General features: G+C 30.8%; 1 protein-coding gene and 1 long non-coding RNA gene across 5 annotated transcripts in view; both read left to right on the top strand.

The window, feature by feature from the left end:
* LOC117934266 lies at nucleotides 1-1347 on the top strand. Its single transcript, XR_004654457.1, has 2 exons — nucleotides 1-91; nucleotides 1059-1347. It is a non-coding gene; the product is annotated as an uncharacterized LOC117934266 (long non-coding RNA).
* A 17045-nt stretch (nucleotides 1348-18392) lies between these two features.
* Nucleotides 18393-20907, top strand: part of LOC117934056 (ATP-dependent DNA helicase SRS2-like protein At4g25120) — a 67013-nt gene continuing 64498 nt past the window's right edge. For all 4 annotated transcript variants that reach the window (XR_004654415.1, XM_034855650.1, XM_034855651.1 and 1 more), the window contains exons 1-2: nucleotides 18393-18594; nucleotides 20215-20896. Coding sequence is in view for 3 of the 4 variants with exons in the window: in XM_034855650.1 (XP_034711541.1) it covers nucleotides 18446-18594; nucleotides 20215-20896 (831 nt within the window). In the remaining variant the exon portion in view is untranslated. The remainder of the gene's footprint in view (nucleotides 18595-20214; nucleotides 20897-20907) is intronic.

Genomic DNA, 20907 nt, shown 5'->3' with positions numbered 1-20907 from the left:
GCCCAAATTTGGAGGAAGTGCTCTATTCGACTAGAGGAACAAGTCTACGGTGGCTGATTTCGTTTTTAACGGCCAAATCCTCAGATTTGTGGTAGGGGAAAACTAACCCTAAAACTCAAATTTAATGTATTTTTCATTGGAAAAAAAATTATAAATCTGATAATTATGAATTAAGTAGATAATTGTGATGTTGTGTGAATTTTCTGGAATGATTTGAGATTTTTCTGGATTTTTTTGTAATTTCCGGAATTCTTTGTAATTGATGAATAATTATTTTAGGTTGTTAAAAATTGTTAGAAATGTAGGAAAATTCCGGAATTAGGGCAAAATTTCAAATCTAGTGATTTATGAATTTTTGAAAACTGATTGGAATAATTGCGGTAATTTTATTGTGGAAAATTAGTTATTCCCAAATATTAGGAATTATTAGAAGTATTGAAAATTTTGAAATTGTGATATAAATTCAAGTATGTTGATGTGTGAATTTCTGAAAATTTGTTGGTATATTTTCGGGAGTTTTAAATGTGAAAATTTTATTTTATTGGGTTATTGAGAATGTTGAAATTATTGGAATTGTAGAAATTATTGAGGAATTTTGGAATTTGTGGCATTCATTTGCATCATGGTTGTATGAAAAAAAAAAATTGTGAAAAGTGTATGAAATGGAATAAAATAAAATAGTGATGAAAAGTGAAAGCCCGTGTGAGGCGAATTAAGAAGGGAGGAAGATCCCTAGGGTGAAAGACCCAAAAGTTTACCTCGGGAAGACTCTAAATGGGGAGTATATTTGGGTGCAGACGCGTATCCTTCGGTGAAAGCCCGAGAACGATAGTGCATTGTATGATTGTGTGTCACACGTTTATATGCATTCATTTAATGAGTGGATGTTGTGGAATTAAGTATAGTGTTGTATGTTAAATTGTATGACTTGATTTATATTGGTGAATTGTTGTGTTTGGGTTCTTAAAATATAGTAATCCCCCATTAACCCTTTGGGTGTTAGGCACCCTACTGAGCAATGTGGAAATGCTCACCTCTTCCTTTTTATATATTTTTAGATGCAGATATCACTCCTGAGGATCCACAGATGGGACAAGGAGGACTTCAGGATGCCCCTGGAGCGGTTTAGTGGAAAGGTTTTATTTTTTTATTGTGTTGTGGTATTGAGACCTTGTAATAAGTGAATTATGGATAATGTAATAAGACCTTAGTTTGATTAAGGGGATTTTTATGAAATTTTATTTTGGGATGCAATGATGTTTATTAAATCTTGATGTGTTTAAGTAAGGTTTAAAATATTGTTAGTTGGTGAGAACCCTAGTGGGACTTATATGAAAAAAAAAAAAATCAAAGTGTTTTAGTTGACTGCCAACGTGGAATAAGAGAAACCCTTAGGGTCAAACCTTTGACCTGGGGTCATGGGCCAAATTTTGGGTCGCCCGGAATTTGGGTCGTGACAGGAGAAACCTGGGGTGAGATGAGTAGATGCATGGGAAGAGCAAGTGAAGGTGTGGGCATGGTGGATACGTGGTAGGCATAGGCATAATGGAAATACGGTACCAGTGTGCTTGAGCATGACATGAGTAAGAATGGTGGTGAGTTAGAAAGAGAAGGCATGGCAAATGAAAGACGGAATGGGTTAGTGAGTTGGATGGATGTGTATGGAGATGTTAGAGAGAGAAGTGAGTTAGTGGTGTGATTGAATAGGTTTGGATACGAGTGGAAGGACATGGGCATCAAGGGTCTTAGATGGCTTAGCTATGGTGGATATGGTTTCCTCTATTATTGGTGTGTGGACTGGTAGAAAGGTTTGGGTTCAATGCCATTGGGTTGGCATGAAGCGCCCAAAGCAACGGAGAAGCTCATTCCTTGAGAGGCCATGGATGAGCACACTGTAAGTCAACACTGTCGGTGCCAGTTTTCTCTTCTTCATCTCATCCCGTAATTCAAAAGCATGAGCCATGTTCTGCTCTCGACAGTACTCTTCAACCAATAGACTATGAGTTTGGGAATCAAGTTCCACACCCTTTTCCATCATCTCTCACATGATTTCTAATGCCTTCTCCATCTTACCAGCCTTACAAACCCCATTAAGAAGCGTGTTCCATATGATTAAATTCGCCTCAATACCACAAGCGACCATCTCATCTTCAATCCTAAAAGCCTGTTCTATATCACCCCGTCTCATGAACCAATGAACATCAAAACAATACAATCCAACCAACAGAGTAGGAATCACCAAGAATGAGATATAACGAGTATGAAGAGCGAAAATACACAGGAAAACCATAATAATCGTACTTGAAGATGATTCCCTCTAACTAAGTCAGCCGAGAAAAATCCACAAGCCCCCTTTTCTCTTCTCTCCTTTTTCCTCCGAGCTACCCCAAAAAAATCCTCTCCTACTCCTTACCCTCTTCTCTCCTTTTTGATCTCATCCCCTGTTCCTATCTTCCTTGGCAAGCCACTCCTCCGCTCTCCTGTTCACTAGTCAGCAGGCATGGCGTCTCTGACCACCAACATGGCCGCCACCTCCCTCTTGTTGCTACTTGTCCAATGCAGCTGCCTCCATGCAGAAAGGGCCCCTCTCCCCCTTCTTCCTACTAAAAAAAAATGACTAAACTCCCGGGTGATTTTTTTTTTTGAAAGGCTCTTTTGCTTCAATATATAAAAAATAAAAATAAAAAGGTAATGATGAAATAATACCAACAAACCATTATACTTAAAATAGGGGGTCTACAAATTCATTACAAAAAAATTAATTTTATTTAAATGAAATTAATCAAATAAAAATAAAAACTTTTATTTTTTAAGTTTTTACATCGATGTTATTTTTATTTAAAAAATATAATAAAACATGAAGTGTAACGCTGTGTTTTTTTTTTACTTAATTTTAAATAGAATTTAAAACTAAATAATGCTTAATAATACTGTTAAGTTATTTATTTTTATAATATTTTATTTTTATTAAGCATTAAGAAAAACTTAATTTTACTTTTTTTTAGAAGAAGTTAAATATTTTAATTTTTTTTATTTAATTAAAAAATTATAATAAATTATAAAAGAATAAAAAATAAATAAATAATTTAAAATCTAAAAACAAACTACTTTGGGTAAAAGCTTAAAAAACAAACCCCTTTCAAAATTATTTTATATGAAAATGGGAAGATGGGCAGTGAAGAACAGGAGAGTCCGAGGTAGTGTCTTTAATTTTATTTTAATTTTTAAAATTATTTTATTTATTTTGCATAAGGATATATCCATGTAAGGTTAACCCCGTTGGTTTGATTTTCTTCTCCCTTTTTGTAAAGCTTTTGTTAATTATTTTGCAGATCCCTCTGGTGGACCAAGTTTTTTTTTTTTTTTTTCTTTTCTTTCTCAAACCCAGGAAAGCTGGCAGCATCTAGGAGGAGTAGGGGGCCGGTTTTTGGAGGAGCCGAGCATGCATGGACGTGGTGGTTGAGACGTGACTTGCTGTGGTGGTAGCAGGGGAGCAGATAGATGATGGCTGGAATAGGATTTTTTTCAGAGAGAAAATAAAAAGAAAAGTTGGAGGGGGGAGTTGAGACGGGGGTCTTCACTTTTTTTGGAGAAAGAGAGTTGAGGGACAGGGCAGAGCACTGGGAAGAGAGTTGGAGAAAAAAAAAAAACTACAAAGAGGTTGTCTTGAAGCTTTTCCAGGTATGGTTGCCATGAATCTTATTTCTTTTCATTAATATTCAGTTTCGTCTATTTTTTTTTTGGTATTTTTTCGGTTTTCATTTGTTGTTTGGATGTGATTATAAGAGATTATATGTTATCTTACTGATCTTAGATTGGTTGTAAACTTCAAACTGATTTGTTCTCCTATTGCTTTCGGTTTAAATCTGATGTTGATTTCGAATATGGACTTACACTTGATGCTCAGTGCTTAGAAGTTTTTTTTTAGAAGGGCAAAAGACTTAGTGGGAGAAAGTTGAGTCTTTGATCATTTTGAAGGAGCGAAATTTTTATGGGTTTGTGAAAAGTCATAGTGAGAGAAATACGTGAGGTGAAGCTTTAGTGAGAGAAAATTATCTTTTATTTTTAGGAATCAGAAACCAGAAATCGATGAAAAGAAAAAAAAAATTGTTGATCAAAGATATAAACAACAAGAATGAACGAAGGCAACTTGCGCGAGGAAATGAAGACTGGTGCTACCCATTTTCTCAAAGATCAAAACGCGAGCTGGTGATATGCAGCATTTGTTGTATTGTAGTTCACTTATTTTGAGGACGAAAGCATAGGGTATAATAAAAATGAAAAAAGGGTTCTGTTAATGAGTTGACTATGCCAGTTGTTAACCTATTAAAGCAAGAAAATAATGGGTTTGATAGCTTCCATCCATTTCACCATCAAACCAATTTTTTATTTATTTATTCATTCTTTCTCTCGCCCACTATTTTCTCCACTCTTCCAATCCACTTTCATTCACGTTTAATTCTTCATTTTATTATTGTTATTATTATTATTATTATTATTATTATTATTATTTTTGTTGTATCAAAGTTTAATTTTCCAAAACAAACTTCCATCTCCAAATAACTTTCAAATTTTAATTTTTCAAAATTCCATTCTCAAAATATTTTTTTAAGATTCCAATTTCCAAATTAAAATTTTAAAATTCCCATTTTCCAAAATTCCAATCTTCACATTTATTCATTTAATCATTATTATTTTTATTATTATTATTTTATTTTATTTATGTATTTATTTTTATAATTCCATTTTTAAATACTTTTTCAAAAATTTCGATTTCCAAATTTAATTCCAAATTTTCGAAATTCTAATTTTCCAATTTCCTAATCCAATTTTCACATTTATTTTTTATTATCATTATCATCACCATCGTTATTATTATTATTATTATTATTATTATTATTATTATTATTATTATTATTATTATTATTATTATTATTATTATTATTTATTTAAAAAAATTCAATTTTCAAATAATTTTTGAGACTCCAATTTTCAAAAAACCAATTTTCTCTCGAACAGTTTTAATTTCACTTTGGTTTTCAAATGATATTCTGTTTCTCTTTATTTTATATAAGCAAGAATGAATTTTCATAATTCCAAAACAATGGAATTTGTGGGATTAATTCATGCAAGATAAACCGGGCTTTGGTGGGCGCCCAACATTAAATAAAATTTTCTTTAAAATAAGAATGAATTTTGAATGAAGTGTCATACGTGCTATTGGTGGTTCCTCATCTTGTTTGGTGATACGAGTGACATTTCATTTTCATTATTATGCGCTAACCCTATTTCTTGATAGCACATTGTGGCTTATCGCCCAGGTACGCATCCAGTCCCTATCTGGTCTTTCTATATGCATGTTTAGATTCTCACATGTGTATGATCACTCTGAGTATTCATTGATTCCCTCCTCAATTGTCATGATTGCTTTATTTTATTAGTAGAGACCCGACTTTAGGGATTTAAAGGGGTGCTACGGTCTTTACTGTACCTTCCCGATAAGTAACCTGACCCCCGAACCCGATCCGGTTTTTCACATACCACCTTTTCCAAAATAAGGAGTCACACTTAGAGTTTTCTTTCTTATTTTGTTTACCCTTTAAAAATAACAAAAATAAGTGACGATTCCAAGTCATTTTCTTAATTAATAAATCATTTTTCAAATAAAAATTGAGCTCGCCATCGAGTGGGAAACGCATGAGCCAAAATGCAGGGTCCACATATTTGTTTTTTTTTATTTTTTGTTTTTGTATATTTATGCAATGTGATTATTGATAAATTATAATTGATGCTATTTGGAGAAAATATTGGTCCTTATTGTTGGATTTTTTATAGTGTTGTTTGCAAAATTAATTATTTTTATTATATTTATATTTAAAATTATTGAAATATTTTTATTAAATATATTATCATGATATCATAAATAGTAATTATTGAAGTATAAAGTTAGTTTTGTTTGTATTCCTTTGTTGTAATTATTTGATTGATAGTATTAATTTGGTCAATGTTATTATAATATTTGAAATTTTGTTAGATATAACCAATTTATTCTTTTTTATGTGTTAATATTATTATTAATATTTTTAGAATCAATCGAATTATTGAACCGAAAAAGTTATCGATTGATGATTCATAGGTCAAATTGGTAGTTGAACCGTAGTCAAACCGATAATATCATAAATATATATTATTAAAATTAAAAATTATTGTTAAAAGAATAAATTTTTTTATATATTAGTAAATTACTTTTAGAAATTTAGATTAAAATTAAGATTTTAATTTAAAATTAGAAATTTAATTTTTTTTTTTAAATTATAAGCTTATTTTTAAATTGTAGATTTTATATTTATTTAAAATGGGGATATTATGTTTGATTGTTTCGAGAAATTTATTTTAGTTCCTCATGTTAATGATTTTATTAATTTAAATTCAAATAACAATAAATAAAAAAAAGTAAAACAAATTACAAATGTAAAACTAAAATAAATAAAATGAAAATAAAGTAAACAAAAATATAAAATATAAAGAAAATGGAGAAATGCAAAAAAAAAAAAAAAAAAAAAAATTAGATAGGAAAAGAAAAGAGAACAAGAAAAAGAAAAGACAGTGTGACTCGGTCATAAGCCCCTAGTATGTCAAACTCAACCCTATGAGACACCACACCAAGCCATACCCATTCCCAAACATTCCTCTCTCCACAAAAAAAAAAAAAAAAAAAAAAAAAAAAAAAAAAAAAACCTCCTTTTTTTATGCTTCACTGCCATCTCTCTCCTCATGTCTCTTTCCATCTTCCTTCTACGTCTTGTAACCATCCCTCTCTCTCCATGCCCTCCCTACACCCAAAGATAATCAATCCTACGATTCCTATCCCACCATATAATATATAACACCCACATTAAAATATAATCCTACAATTTTTTAATATCTCCTTACTTTCTCTTCACTGTTGGAGAACTGTCGGCGGCATAGTCATGAGGTCGTCGGTGTTGTCCCAATCTGCAGTGACCTAGAGTAGTAGCATATAGTTGAAGTATGGAAAGGTAGAATTGAGAAGTTAGAAGCAAGGGGTAGGGATAACAACTTTTGAATCGTTCGGTTCTAGAAGAACGGACCGTTTCATCCAGTTCACTAGTTAGATCGTTGGTTCTGATGTTTTGATGCCAGTTTAAAGGGTGGTTGGCTTAAAGGATCGAATCGAACCAAAACGGTGATCGACCAATGGTCAGATTGGCTAGTCCAGTCCAATTTTTAAAACCTTGGTTATTATTAAACAAACAAAATTTTATATATTAATAGTAAATGAAATTATGTAACATAGATTTAAGAATAATACAATTATATTGTATTTGCAATATCTATCTATCCATCTATCTATCTATCTATCTATATATACCATATATAAAAGTATAAAGATACCAAGACCTTATTTGGTAACTATTTTGGAAAACAGTTTTTTGTTCTCCAAAACAAAAGAAACAAGAAAGCATGTTAACCGAAAATCAAGAAATAACTTTTTGTTCTTAAAAATAAAAAATAAAGAGTATGTTTGGTAACCATTCTTAAAACCATTTTTTTTTTTTTTTTTTTAGAACAAAAGACACTTCTTTTGGATAGAAAATACATTTGGCTCCAAAATTTTTTGAAAACTAATTTTAGGAAATTCTTCCCAAACAAGGTGTTCTCACATAACACCAAAATGAACTTTTATTTTGTTTTTGGTATTGTAAAAAAAAAAACCCTTAAACAAAATTTTGGAACTAAAGCTACTTTGAATACTATGCTCAATAGGATCTCAAAAGTTTCCAACAATCACAACAACAATGTTGTAGCCAATTACTTTTGAATAACTTGGAAGGATGAATTTTCCACACCATTTTGGCTAATCACGAACAACATCAACCCTTGGGCGATTGAGGCTTGGAGGAAAACTTAGACATTATATTGATGATAGGCATGGTTTTAAAATGGTCATTTTTTATGTGTCTTCATAAGGGAAGTTGCAGGAATTGATAAAACCATTGTAATGGTTTTAAGGTAACAAAAAACACACCAAACGATAATGTAATGAAAACTCAATTTAGGGGGTAAAATAATAATTTAGAAATAATAGTAAAAATAATAGTTAATTTTAATTTAATAAGGGTAAAAAAGTATTTTTTTTTATATTTAAAATCATATATTTTTTGTATTCTTTATTCAAAAAATCCTTTTACACAGAGATTAAAGAGATCAGCGAGTATAGTACATAGGGTGTAAAACTAGATGTCTCACCATCTATGAAACTATTATGAACTTCATTAACAGTTGCTTCCCAAGGACTCCTTTCTATGATACGATTGCAAGCTCCTACACCCTGTATTTCCTATCCAAGTGAAGTATAGATCTTTTTTGCATCAACACCCCATTTAACCTCAACTCCACATGTTTCAACAACATCTCCTCCAAAGTCATTCCAAACTTCATTTGTCATTTCTTCGCAAACACTCCTTTTAAAGGCACTTTCAAAAGAACCCCTATCTTGAAGATCCTACCCAAGCAAAATGTCAGCTTGTTTTGCATCACCAACTCATTTGCCCACAAAACCAGATGTTTCACCAACTTCTCTTCCAAATCTATTCCAAACTTCATTACTTTCTTCATAAGACTTCCTTGCTAAGGCACCATTGTAATCATTGTCGTCCTGCATTTCCTATCCAAGAGATTGAGTACATGTTTCTATAACTTGTACGGGCCTGGGTTCTGCATTGAAGTCCTTACTAGCGAAAATATTGTTAGCAGAGGAAGTGTAATGCCCAAGTTTTTCTTTTTTAGGGGCAATTTAGGAAAATATTAATAATATTAAATTAATTATTTATTTATTTTAATAAAATGGAAGAATGGTGAAAAAGTAATTTTACAAATAATACCCTAGGTATAAATTAGAATTTTGTTATTCCTGTTCTTTTCTGAATTGCGTTCCTGTTCACAGAGAGTTCCTGAGAACGTAAGATTGGAATCGGATTTCAGGGTTTGAAAAACAAATCTCTACAGGTAAGATTCTAACCCTTAGATTAATATTTTAAATTCATTAGTTAATTTCAAACACATTAGATATTTTTTGGAAAATCCAAATCTAGGTTAGGGTTTGTTTATTTAACTTTTAGATCAAAATGTTTGAAAATTTGCAAGTATAGGTTGATTTATTGATGAAGATAGGAAAATTTCAAAATTTTCAATGGAATAGAAAAATAAATAAATAAATTTAAAAATGAAAAAAATAATCAGAGGAAGAAAAGAAATTGTAGATTTATATAATAAATAAATAAGTCGTTTGTGGAGGCTTTAGATTGAAAGGAAAATAAATAAATAATAGGAAGAATTACATGATTTCTGGATTTTGGAAGGCCGATATAGATAATTGTATTTATTGTATTGAGGCATTATAGTTGTGTGCACGTTGCTGGAAAAAAAAAAAAAAAAAACGTGTCAAGGTTAAGAAAGAAAAAAAAAAGGCAGTGTGCATTGGATGGAAGGAAGGCCTTGAAAAAAAAAACAAAAAATATATAAAAATAAATAAAGAATCATCATAATAATGATGATAGCAATGAGAAGTACTTGCTTTGCTTTATTGGTTTTGTGTGTACCGAGACAAGTGGGTAATGGTTTGGGTGGCTATTGAATTTGATAATTAATAAAATAATAGTATTTATTTTTAAATTAATAAATAAGATAATAGTAATAATGGTTTATTGTAATAAATAGAATGAGAGATTTAGTAAAAAAAAAAATTATATAGAATTTTTATAATGAAATAAAATTGCAATTTAATTAAATTAGTAATGTGTTATTAGAAACAAATTGGGAATTTATTAATTTTATTTAAATAAGGAATAAATTAGTTAAATTAAAAATAAATAGTAATAGTTATTTCTCTTATGTTATATTAGGTGAAGAGTAGATTTTCCAGAATTATTTTTCTCTCAAGTTTTCGAGGACTTCTTTTGAGGTAAGGGAAATTAATGCAATTAATTTTTTTTTTAGAAACAAATTTTTATATACATCTTTTGGCAATATTTTGAATTAATATTCGTTTTATGCATGGATCAAATATGTTTTGTATGAAGAGTATGTTAGAACTTTATATTTTGTTTACAACAGAGAAATGTGGAGATATTATGTTTTGCAAATTCGAATAATTGAAATAAGTGTTTGACTCTGGTTGGTTTGGCCCTTGTCAACGGGATATAATAGTTGACTTATGACTTTTTGGCCCTTGTCAACGAGATATAATAGTTGACCCTTACATTTCTTGGTGGGGAATGTAATTGATTTGGACCACAGCCTCTAGGGGTTTGGTTAGAGGTTACTAGTACTAGTAGTGTTTGGTTCCATCCACCTTAAAGGAACAATTTGAGGCTAGCCACCTATTTGAAAAGTCTCACCTAACTGGGTACTATTTGATGTTTGATGACCAGAGAAAATAAATGATTTGAATGTTTTGATTGAATTTGATATGAAAATATTTGAATCAGAATTGAAAGTGTACAGTTAAAAGTTTTGAATGTATTGGCAAAATTGACTCAAAGGTTTATGAAAATAATTAGTTATAATGTCTCCTATTTTGCAAGTGATTTTGAAATGTTTGATCCATGGACTGCATTAATGTTCCTTATTGGGCTTTGAGCTCATTCCTATTTGTTGATTACTTTTCAGGCACCCTTGGTTCGAGCGAGGAGTGATGGATAAGTCGGGGAATGGTCATCATTAGGATTTTGCTTAGGATGTTATTTGGACATTGTTAGCTTATGAGTTTATGTTCCTTTTGATTATTTGGTTTTGGAAGCTATTTAGATATTGGGCTTTTAAATATTTTTTTTTGATAAGTTTGAAGTTGAGATTTGGAGGTTATGAAAATTTGTTAGCACTTGATTTATTTGAGTTGGCAATCTATTTGGATAATGGATTTTGGTTGATGGATGCTTAGTTTTAAAGTTAAGTTCGAAGATTTTAGAATTTTGTTCCGCTACTCTGAACAGGTTTTTGGTAATTGGTTACTTCCAGTTACAATATGATTGTTTGGGTCATGTTACACTTTAAGCCTTCGGGTTTGAGGTGTGAAATGACCGTCGCGCCCTTGGATTGGGTCTTGGGGCGTGACAGGAAGAGACAAATTTGAAACTTAATGGAAAATCCCTAACTATAGGATAGTTTTTCTAGACTTATTGGGGAGAATTACTTCGAGGAACAACGTGCCCTTTAACCTTACCATCAATTGTGGAATTGAAGCTACTTTGAATACTATGCCCAACAAGAGCTTAAAAGTTTCCAACAATCCCAACAATAATGTTGTCTCCAATTACTATTGAGTTAGTTGGATGAATGAATTTTCCACACCAACTTGGTCAATCACGAACAAAATCAACCCTTGGATGGTTGAAGCTTGGAGGAAAATTTCAACATTATATTGATAATGGGCATGGTTTTCAAATGGTCGTTTTTTGTGAGTCTTTATAGGAGAAGTTTCAAGAATTGATAAAACCATTGTAGATGGTCCTGAGGTAATAAAAAACATACCAAAAGATAATGTAATGCCCCAAACCCAATTTTGGAGGTAAAATCATAATTTAGAAATAATAATAATAGTTAGTTAATGTAATAAGGGTAAAAAAGTCTTTATGTATTTTATTTTATTTTTCTTCTTTATTTAGAAAATCATTTTACACGAAGTATAAAGAGATTAGAGAGTGTAAAACCAAATGTCTCACCATCTTTGGAACTATTATGAACTTCATTAACAATTGCTTCCCAATGACTTCTTTCTAAGGTACGATTACAAGCTTTTGCACCTTTTATTTTGTATCCAAGTGAACTACAAATTTCTTTTGCATCAACACCCAATTTAACCTCAACTCCATATGTTTCCACAACATCTCCTCCAAATTCATTCCAAACTTCATTTCTCGTTTGTGTGCAAACACTTCTTTCAAAGGCACTTCCAAAAAAACCCCTATCTTGAATTTCTTGTTCAAGCAAAATACCAGCTTGTTTTGCACCACTAACCCATTTGCCCACAAAACTAGATGTTTAACCAACTTCTTCTCTAAAGTTATTTTGAACTTCATTGCTTTCTTCATAAGACCTCCTTGCTAAGACACCATTGTAAGCACTGTCATCTACATTTCTTGTCCAGGAGATTGAGTACATGTTGCTATAACTTCTACGGGCCCAAGTTCTGCACTGAAGTTCTCACTAGTGGAAATATTGTTAGCAGATGAAAAGACAGATTTGAAACTTGCTGGAAAATCCCTAACAATAGGCTAATTTTTCTAGACTTCTTAGGGAGAATTAGTTGGAGGAAATTCATGCCATTTAACTTTAGCATCAATTGTGGAACTAAAGCTACTTTGAATACTATGCTCAGTAGGAGTTTGAAAGTTTCCAACAATCCCAACAACAAAGTTGTTTCCAATTACTATTGAGTCAGTTGGAGGGATGAATTTTCCATACCATCTTGGCCAATCACGAACAACATCAACCCTTGGACAGTTGAAGCTTGGAAGAAAACTTGGACATTATATTAATGATGGGTTTGGTTTTAAAATGGTCGTTTTTCATGTGTCTTCATAAGGGAAGTTTCAAGAATTGATAAAACCATAATAGATGGTTCTGAGGTAACAAAAAACATGCCAATAATAATAATAATAATAATAATAATAATAATAATAATAATAATAAATGATGTACTAAATTGTCTTTAGGATGTCCCTTGGGTTCCAATGTGTGTTTTAGGGTGGGGAATAACCTCTAATTCCTTCTCAAGGTTCTCCAAAGGAATATATGAGCCATGAAAATGAAAATAGAGGTTTTGGTTCCTCTAAGAATGGATATACTTAGGATTCCAAAGTTTTTTTTTTGGGTGGGCAAAGACCTTCAATTACTTATCGGGGTCCCAAATGAATATATACACCATGATAAGTCTGATAGTGTTTCCGGTTCTCCTAAGCATTAATTTACCTTTTTTTTTTAAGGATGTACCTATTTTTATGAAATTAATATAAAAGGTTAAATACAATTTTTTTTTTATGGAAATATATATTTTCTTTTAATTAAAAATTAAAGATTTTAACCAAAAAAAAGTTAGATCCACAATTAATTTAAAATCATAAGAAAAATGATAAAAGCATCATCACTTATTGTGATTTTGATATGATAAATTTAAAATAAAAATTAAAAGAAAAATAATGTAAATAATAAAATAGTATTACAATGATATTTTTACTTTTACATGTGATAGAATTTACAAAATAAATAAATCTTTTGTTTAGTATTAATATAAAAATCTTATATCATAAACTTCTAAATAATAAAATGAAAATTTTAAATTTAAACCTTAATTTATAAAATGTATTATTATAATTAATATTTAAAATCATTTTGTCCATTATATATTTTGTTTTTATTTAATTTGTTATATTAATTATTTATTATATATTATCCTTTTAAGTTTAATATGTCAAAAAAATAATTAAAATCAATAAATATAGACAAATTAGAGAGTAAAAATAAATTAAAATTATAGAAGTTTTATGAGAAAATATAGGGGTCTCCAACGAGCGGGCCGGGCCTTAAATAAGAGGCCCGCGGCCCAACTCGGGTCAGGCCTATGGGCCCGTTGACTGGTCAACAGTCGGGCAGGGCCGGGCCATGCTAAAATGCTAGGCCCGCGGCCCGGCCTATGAGCCCGCGGGTGGGCGGGCCGGGCCGGCGGGCTTTTTTATTTAAGCCAAAATGAAACCAAGGGAAGGGAGAGGGGGGGATTCGAACCCCTCCCTCATGCTTAAACCTTAAGGCTCTAACCAACTAAACTACATTCTTTTTATGTTTATTAATTGAGTTAGTTATATGTATATAAAAATAAAGTATATTATTTAAAAAAAAAAATTAAAGGCTCCAACGGTCATGTGACCGTTGGAGCCTAGCTCCAGCCCATGTGACTGTTGGAGCTAAGCCTCCAACGGTCACATGGCCAATTATTTTGATTTTTTTTTTTTAACCTTCCTATAAATACATTTTCTTCCTTTTCATTTTTTCATCAAATTCTCTCTATTTCTCTCTCTATTTCTCTCACATTCTACAATATTTCAAATTCTTTTATTTTTCCCTCAAATTATACAATATTGTTGGTGGTGCAAAACAAGCATTGGTGGCTCCAAGAGTTCAAATTTGCTAGGAATTTCTGCATCGGTTCTCTAATTGAGTAACATACTTCACCCCTACTACTTTATTTTTTTGTTACATTTTTTTTATATTCATTACTTTATTATTTTTGGCATAATATTTTATCAATAATTAAAATATGACAAGTGTTTCTTCATCTAGTCCATGTGATGAAATATCATCAAACAAAAAATTTACTTCAAATATATGGAATTTTTTTGATAGAATAGAAATAATTTTAGAAAATAATAAAAAGAAATAAAAGCAAAATGTAAAATTTGTAATAAATTTCTTACTGGTGGCTCAAATGCAGGCACAAGTCATTTAAAAAGACATCATGAAAATTGTAAAACTAAAATAATGTAGATATTAGAAATTATATGCAATTAGGTAAAAATGAAAGTGGAAATTTAAAAACATTTTCTTATGATGAATCTAACTGTCATGAAGAAATGATTGATTATATAATAAGAGCAGAACAACCTTTCAACATGATGGAAACTCATGATTTTGCAAGAACAATTCAACGAGGTATTAATCCTCAATTTAAAGGTTGGTCTGGAAATACAGTTAAAAGAGATATTATGAAAAAATTTTATACACAAAAAGAAATTAAATTTTTTTTTTTTGCAAATTTTGAAGGAAATATTTGTTTAACATCTGATATTTGGACATCTTTAACTCACACTGGTTTTTTTTATGTATAACTGCTCACTACATTGATAATCAATGGAAATTAAATAAAAGAATAATTTCATTTAAATTAATAAATGCTCCACATAGTGGTAAAAATATAGCATCTTTAATAAATGATGAAATTATAGATTTAGGCATTCGTGATAAAATATTGACAATAACATTAGATAATGCTGCTAATAATGATGCAGCAATACATAGACTAAAACTATATTGGCAAGTAAAAGAAGATCATGCTAAAATATTTCATGTGCGTTGTTGTGCACATATTTTAAATTTAATTGTAAAGGATGGATTAAAAAATGTTGATAGTACATTGGAAAAAATTAGAGGCATTGCATATAGCCTTAATAGTTCTCAAGCAAAACATGAATTATTTTTTTATTGTTGCAAAATGTTAAATATGAAAAGAAAAAATATAAATTTGGATATGGCCGTTAGATGGAATTCCACATATAAAATTTTACAAAATATTACAAAATATAGAAAAGTAGTCGAATTATATGAAATACAATTAATTAACAATGATTGTGAAACAGATATTTATGCATTAAATGATTGTGATTGGCATATTGCGGATCTTTTAAGAGATCTTTTTGAAATTTTTGATACTTCAACAAACATTTTTTGTGGTATATATTATCCAACTTCAAATCGAGTTATTACGCAAATAACTAATATTTTTCTTGTACTTCAAAAATATTTAAGTTTTGAAATATTTAATGATACAATATTTGCAATGATAGAAAAATTTAGAAAATATTGGGGAGAAATACCTTTAATTTTTTATATTGCTTTAATTGTGGACCCTAGATTGAAATTTGATGCTTTGGATGAATGGTTAACAATTATTTATTTTAATGACCAAATAAAAATTGAAGAAATTAAAAATGAAATAAATTCATTATTATATAATTTATATAACTGTTATAAAGAAAAATATGGTAATGATATTAATACTATTAAATTACCACCTACATCTACAAACTCCTCATCTTTTTATAAAGGAGCTCTAAAAATGTTGAAAAGTCGAAAAAAGACAACAAATAGTTCTCCAAATAATACATCTGATTTAGATAAATATCTTAATACTGATATAATTTCATTTGAAGATAAAAAAGATTTTGATATTTTAATATGGTGGAAATCACATCAACACAAATATCCTGTGCTTTCTATAATTGCTCGTGATGTACTAACAGTTCCTGTGAGTACAGTTGCATCAGAAGCTGCTTTTAGTGCAGGTGGAAGAGTAGTTAGTAAAAAACGATGCAATTTAGCGCTAGATGTTATTGAAGCAGGGATATGTGTGAAAGATTGAGAAATAGCAGATAAAAGGATGTACGATTCCATTCGAGAAACAGAGATGCTTGTCGATATGGAACCTTTAAAATTATCAAGATCTTCACGGATGCATGATAGTTCGCCATCACCGCCAGAAAATAATGACTAAATGTATATTATATTTTTATTTTTATTTTTTGTGGTTGAAAAATACAGATGATTGACAAATAAATAGGTGCCAACCTAGTTGGGATGTATTTATTTTGTAGTGATGTAAACTTTTCCCACATTTTCAAATGTAATTATACATTCAATGAATAAAATTTTGAAATGAATATTTTTTTTAATATTTTTTATTTTTGTAGTTTTTTTTTTAAAGGGGCGGGCCTACGGGCGGGCCTATGGGCGGGGCCTAAAATTAGGCCCGCGGCCCCGCCCGCCCAAAAACGGGCTTGGGCCGGGCTCGGACCCAGCGGGCTTGGGCCGGGCTTTAGCCCGTCGGGCCAGGCCGGGCCTAAAGCGGGCCGCGGGCTTTTTGGAGACCCTTAAAATGTACGAGCATATTAAAAAGAATATAAAGGAAAAAAAAGAAAAATAATAATAAAAACTATAATAGGTGACAATGGATTATGGTGGTAGGAAAGGAAAAAAAAAAGTGGAAACGCGATAAGTGGTAGGGAGATATATTGATATTTGAGAAAAATAATAAAAATAAATAACACATGTACTTGTTAACAGGTAGTATTAAATTGATGTGTACTTTGTCATTTACTTTTAAGGGTAATTGTGGAACAAATTTGAAAGCATTATTGGAGCGCATGAATAGACAATATTTTTTTCCCATTTTACACTAAAATTAAAAAGAAAAAAGTAAAGTTCCAAAATCTCATATTTTTTTTAGTTGGTGCATGGTTAGATGATTTTCTTTTTTTTATTTTTATAGTATTGTTATTTATTTATTTATTTTTTGTAAAATTTTTTTAGTTTGGTTCCAATTATCATAAGATTCGTAATCTTGTTCGCCGAAATTCTAGTTTCTCAAGTCGGAATTCTAAGAAACTTCTAGCTGACGATCAAATGAGGAAGAAGAGGGTTGGGTTGGGGTTTTGGGTGTTTTGAAACTAAATAATCATTTGCCCTTGGTCACTATGTCTTTTAGTCCAAAAATGTAATATTGTTACTAAAAAAATGTACATTACATATGATTATAAAATATGAGTATATTGCTCGATTTTGAACTTGAGTGGGTAATACACAAAACACGATATCGATTGGGGATAAAGTGTAATAATTCCTTAAAAAACTTTTGCCATATGTTACCACCCGTTCAACAACTCGATGGCAATAAATAATCTCATGCAACACAAAAATTTATAATCTTTACAACACCAATGATTTTATTTGAGGAATTATTTTATAAAAGTTGGAAAATATTGAATATTTTGTAAAAATAAAAATTTTGTGAAAGAGAAATTGCAGTTTATTTTATTTTGTAATATGAAGTGATAAAGCTAAGAGCCGAAGAAAAGTAAAATTAAATTTGAAATAAACTATATATTGTCAGAAGTTAAAATAGTGATATAGCTTATAAATTGAGAATTATTTAATCAAATTTATTTTAATTTGAAATTATTTGTGAAAAAAATTGGATGAATATTGAAAGTGTGAAAAGAAATATAATTGGTTCTTGAAGTGGAAAAAATTTTGAATAATTTCAATAAATTGTAAGTGTAATTACACTTTAAAAAAAATATAAAAATAAATTTAAAAATTAAAATGGTTATGTAATAATTATTAATTGAAAATCATATTAATAAATTCTTATTTTAATTTAAAATATATTAATAAATTAATTTTATTTTAATTTGAAATTATTTGTGGAAAAAATTGGACGAATATTGAAAGTGTGAAAAGCAATATAATTTTTTTTTGAAGTGGAAAAAAATTGAATAATTTCAATGAATTGTAAGTGTAATTATACTTTTAAAAAAATGTAATAATAAATTTAAAAATATAATTTTTGCATTAGCATTATAACATTTTACATTGAAGATGCTCTCAGTTTGAAGCAAAACTAAAGATTTAGCCCACACAACTGAGACGGGCCTGATGAGAGGGTTTTGGGCTGGGCTTGTTGGGCCCAATTTACTCCTCATGGGACCATTTATATCATTTGAACTCGAAAACCCCCACAGAAGTGGGAGGGAAACCAAAAGCCTCTCTCTCGCTCTCGCTGTCTCGCTGTCTCGCTGTCTAGCTCTCGCTCAAGATGTCCAAGGAAAATGCAGCCATAAATGAAGAAATCACAGAGGAGCAAAGGGCTCGAATTTCTCAGAATTTTAGAGCGGCGAAGGCCCTTCTCGCTCGCAAGCGCCCTCGTGAAACCTCCGCCAATTTTCTCAACCGGCTTCATCAAAGGTGAGTACCTTTCTCCCAAATTTCATTGCCCCTGTTTGGTTTCCTAGAACATACAAGACCCGTGAAGAGAATGGAACAAACAAGGAAAATTTCGAACTCGTTTTTTTTTTTTTTTTTCCTTCTTTTGAATGCGAAAGTTTCCCGCGACTCCGCCAAGAATTGCCCGAATCAAACTTCGTCAAAACTGCGTATATTTGTCCTAATTGATGTTTTAGTTACTTGTTTTTGTCGTTTTGTTTGGTCAGTTTTCTTCTTTCAAGTGGAACAAGAAATGAAAAATGTAGAGCTGTTTGGTAGGAGAAAATGATAACTGTTTTCCGTTTTCAAAACCATCTTCTGAGATGGGTCATTTCTAGAAAACTTTGAATTGATGTTTTTCACGTTCTAATAAAATATTCAAGCATCCATTTTTCATTTCCTCTAGCAATTTATTTGGTTCCTGAGAAATGACTAAATCCAAGAAGTGAAAAAATGAAACAAGGAAAATTTTGTTTTGGTTAGTTTTTGTTGTTTTGTTTAGTGAATTTCAAATGGAAAGTTGCCTCAACTGAGTCAGGTAAGGGAAAACTGAATCTTCTGTTTGGTTTTCAAGAAAATAATAAAATCCAGGAAGCGCATAGAATTAAGAAGGCAAATTTGAATTGGGTATTGTTTGTTGTTCACTTTGATTTATAGTGGAGGGTTTTGTAAATCAGAAATGAGAAGAGCTTAATGGGTGTTCTGCCATTGGAGAGATATCAAGCCATACTAGTAATTGTTAATTAATTTTGGTTATTTTGAAGATTAGCAGGTTTGATATTTGTGTTGCTGCTTTCATATGTTAAAACAAAAAAAATTGACAGATGTTGATGGTTTGCTGAGAGGAGATGGAGAATGAATATTATTGTTGAAGAAAATTGGTGGAGAGGATTGCAGAGAACAAAAATGATATGTTGTTTAAATAAATTATTAAAGATAGAACTTTTCTTTTTGTGCTGTTGACTTGATGCTCCTTAAATAGATGAGGATAAGGTGACAATACATTCTTTTTCTTTTTGAAAATTGAAGTTCAGAATAAAAGTTTTTTATTAGTTAAAATCTGTTTTTAAACCAAGTAAGATAAGATAGTTGCTTAGATATAATGCCAATAGGAAAGAATTGTGCAAGGAAGGGGAAACTTAAATGTTGTGCTAGAAAATTTTTTATTTTTAATTTTGTTAACTTTTGAATTTTATTTTAATTAAAAAATTTTTGAAAACTGATCCTCACTGCAGGAAAAGAAAACGCATTAAAAATTCGACTTATGTATTTCATTATTTGAGACCTGAAAAAACATAAAGCTCCACTTGAGTTTTTTTAATAAATTTCAACTATTTGCTCACTTACTCAGATTAGTATCCTGCTTTCTTTTCTTTGGTCTAATTGCCAACTAAGGAGGTTAATATTTAAAGTTTTAGTTTCTTTTCATTTCTAACACTTCTTTAACCAATTGGAGCATTAGGTCTAAGACATCTGTGAAAATATGTGGTGACATTGAGTTCTGGAAAGAATTATTGTGATTCGTTGCTTGTCTCTTGTTTTTTAGTGGTAATACAAGGAAATTATGTCTGATATGTGGATTCATTGTTCATTCTATACTAGAAATGGGGATGCAAATAGAATTGAAACATTGGCTCAGGCAGAAAACATCAAAAGACTTCCTCTTGCTGAGGTATCAATAAACACACCGTCACCATTTTCTAAAAAGGGATTCAAGACAACAGATGGTGAATGTGAAAAAAGTTCATGTTCTGGGGGCATAACTATCAATAGGAGTAAGTCAGTTCATGATGGTTTGTGTGTGAGAGCTGTCGGCGTTCCGCTAGTGGATGGGTTTATATTAGACTCTTCTGAAACTCCAATGAAAGGGAAAGTATGCCCAAGTGTAGGTGACTCTTTAATGTCAACAAATATTCTAGATGACGATCTTTGTGAGTCCATTTTGGAAGAAATCGATGCATTGTGTGAGCAGAAGTCAGCAGCAAAAACAGAAGGACAGTGTCCAAATAGTGTCATTTCTATGGAAAGTCAATTTAGAGTAAAGAATGGTGGGAAAGATAGTTCCAACTGGGGTTCTGTTGATGCGGATAAGTTTTTACTGACTGCGAGCATGCTGCGTTTAGAGGGTGATTTAAATTCTGGAGCAGAGCAAGCTGCACAGCCTGCAAGCATGCCTGACGAATATTCAAAGTATTTGCAATCTCTGAATGACACGCAGCGGGAGGCAGCTTGTAGTGATATTTCAATCCCTCTGATGATTGTTGCTGGTCCGGGAAGTGGAAAGGTCCATCTCTC

The sequence above is a fragment of the Vitis riparia genome, chromosome 16, assembly GCF_004353265.1.
Source record: "Vitis riparia cultivar Riparia Gloire de Montpellier isolate 1030 chromosome 16, EGFV_Vit.rip_1.0, whole genome shotgun sequence".
NCBI classification, from domain to species: Eukaryota; Viridiplantae; Streptophyta; class Magnoliopsida; order Vitales; family Vitaceae; genus Vitis; species Vitis riparia.
The sequence above is the reverse complement of the archived record's forward strand: the minus strand, read 5'-3'. Positions and strand labels throughout refer to the sequence as shown.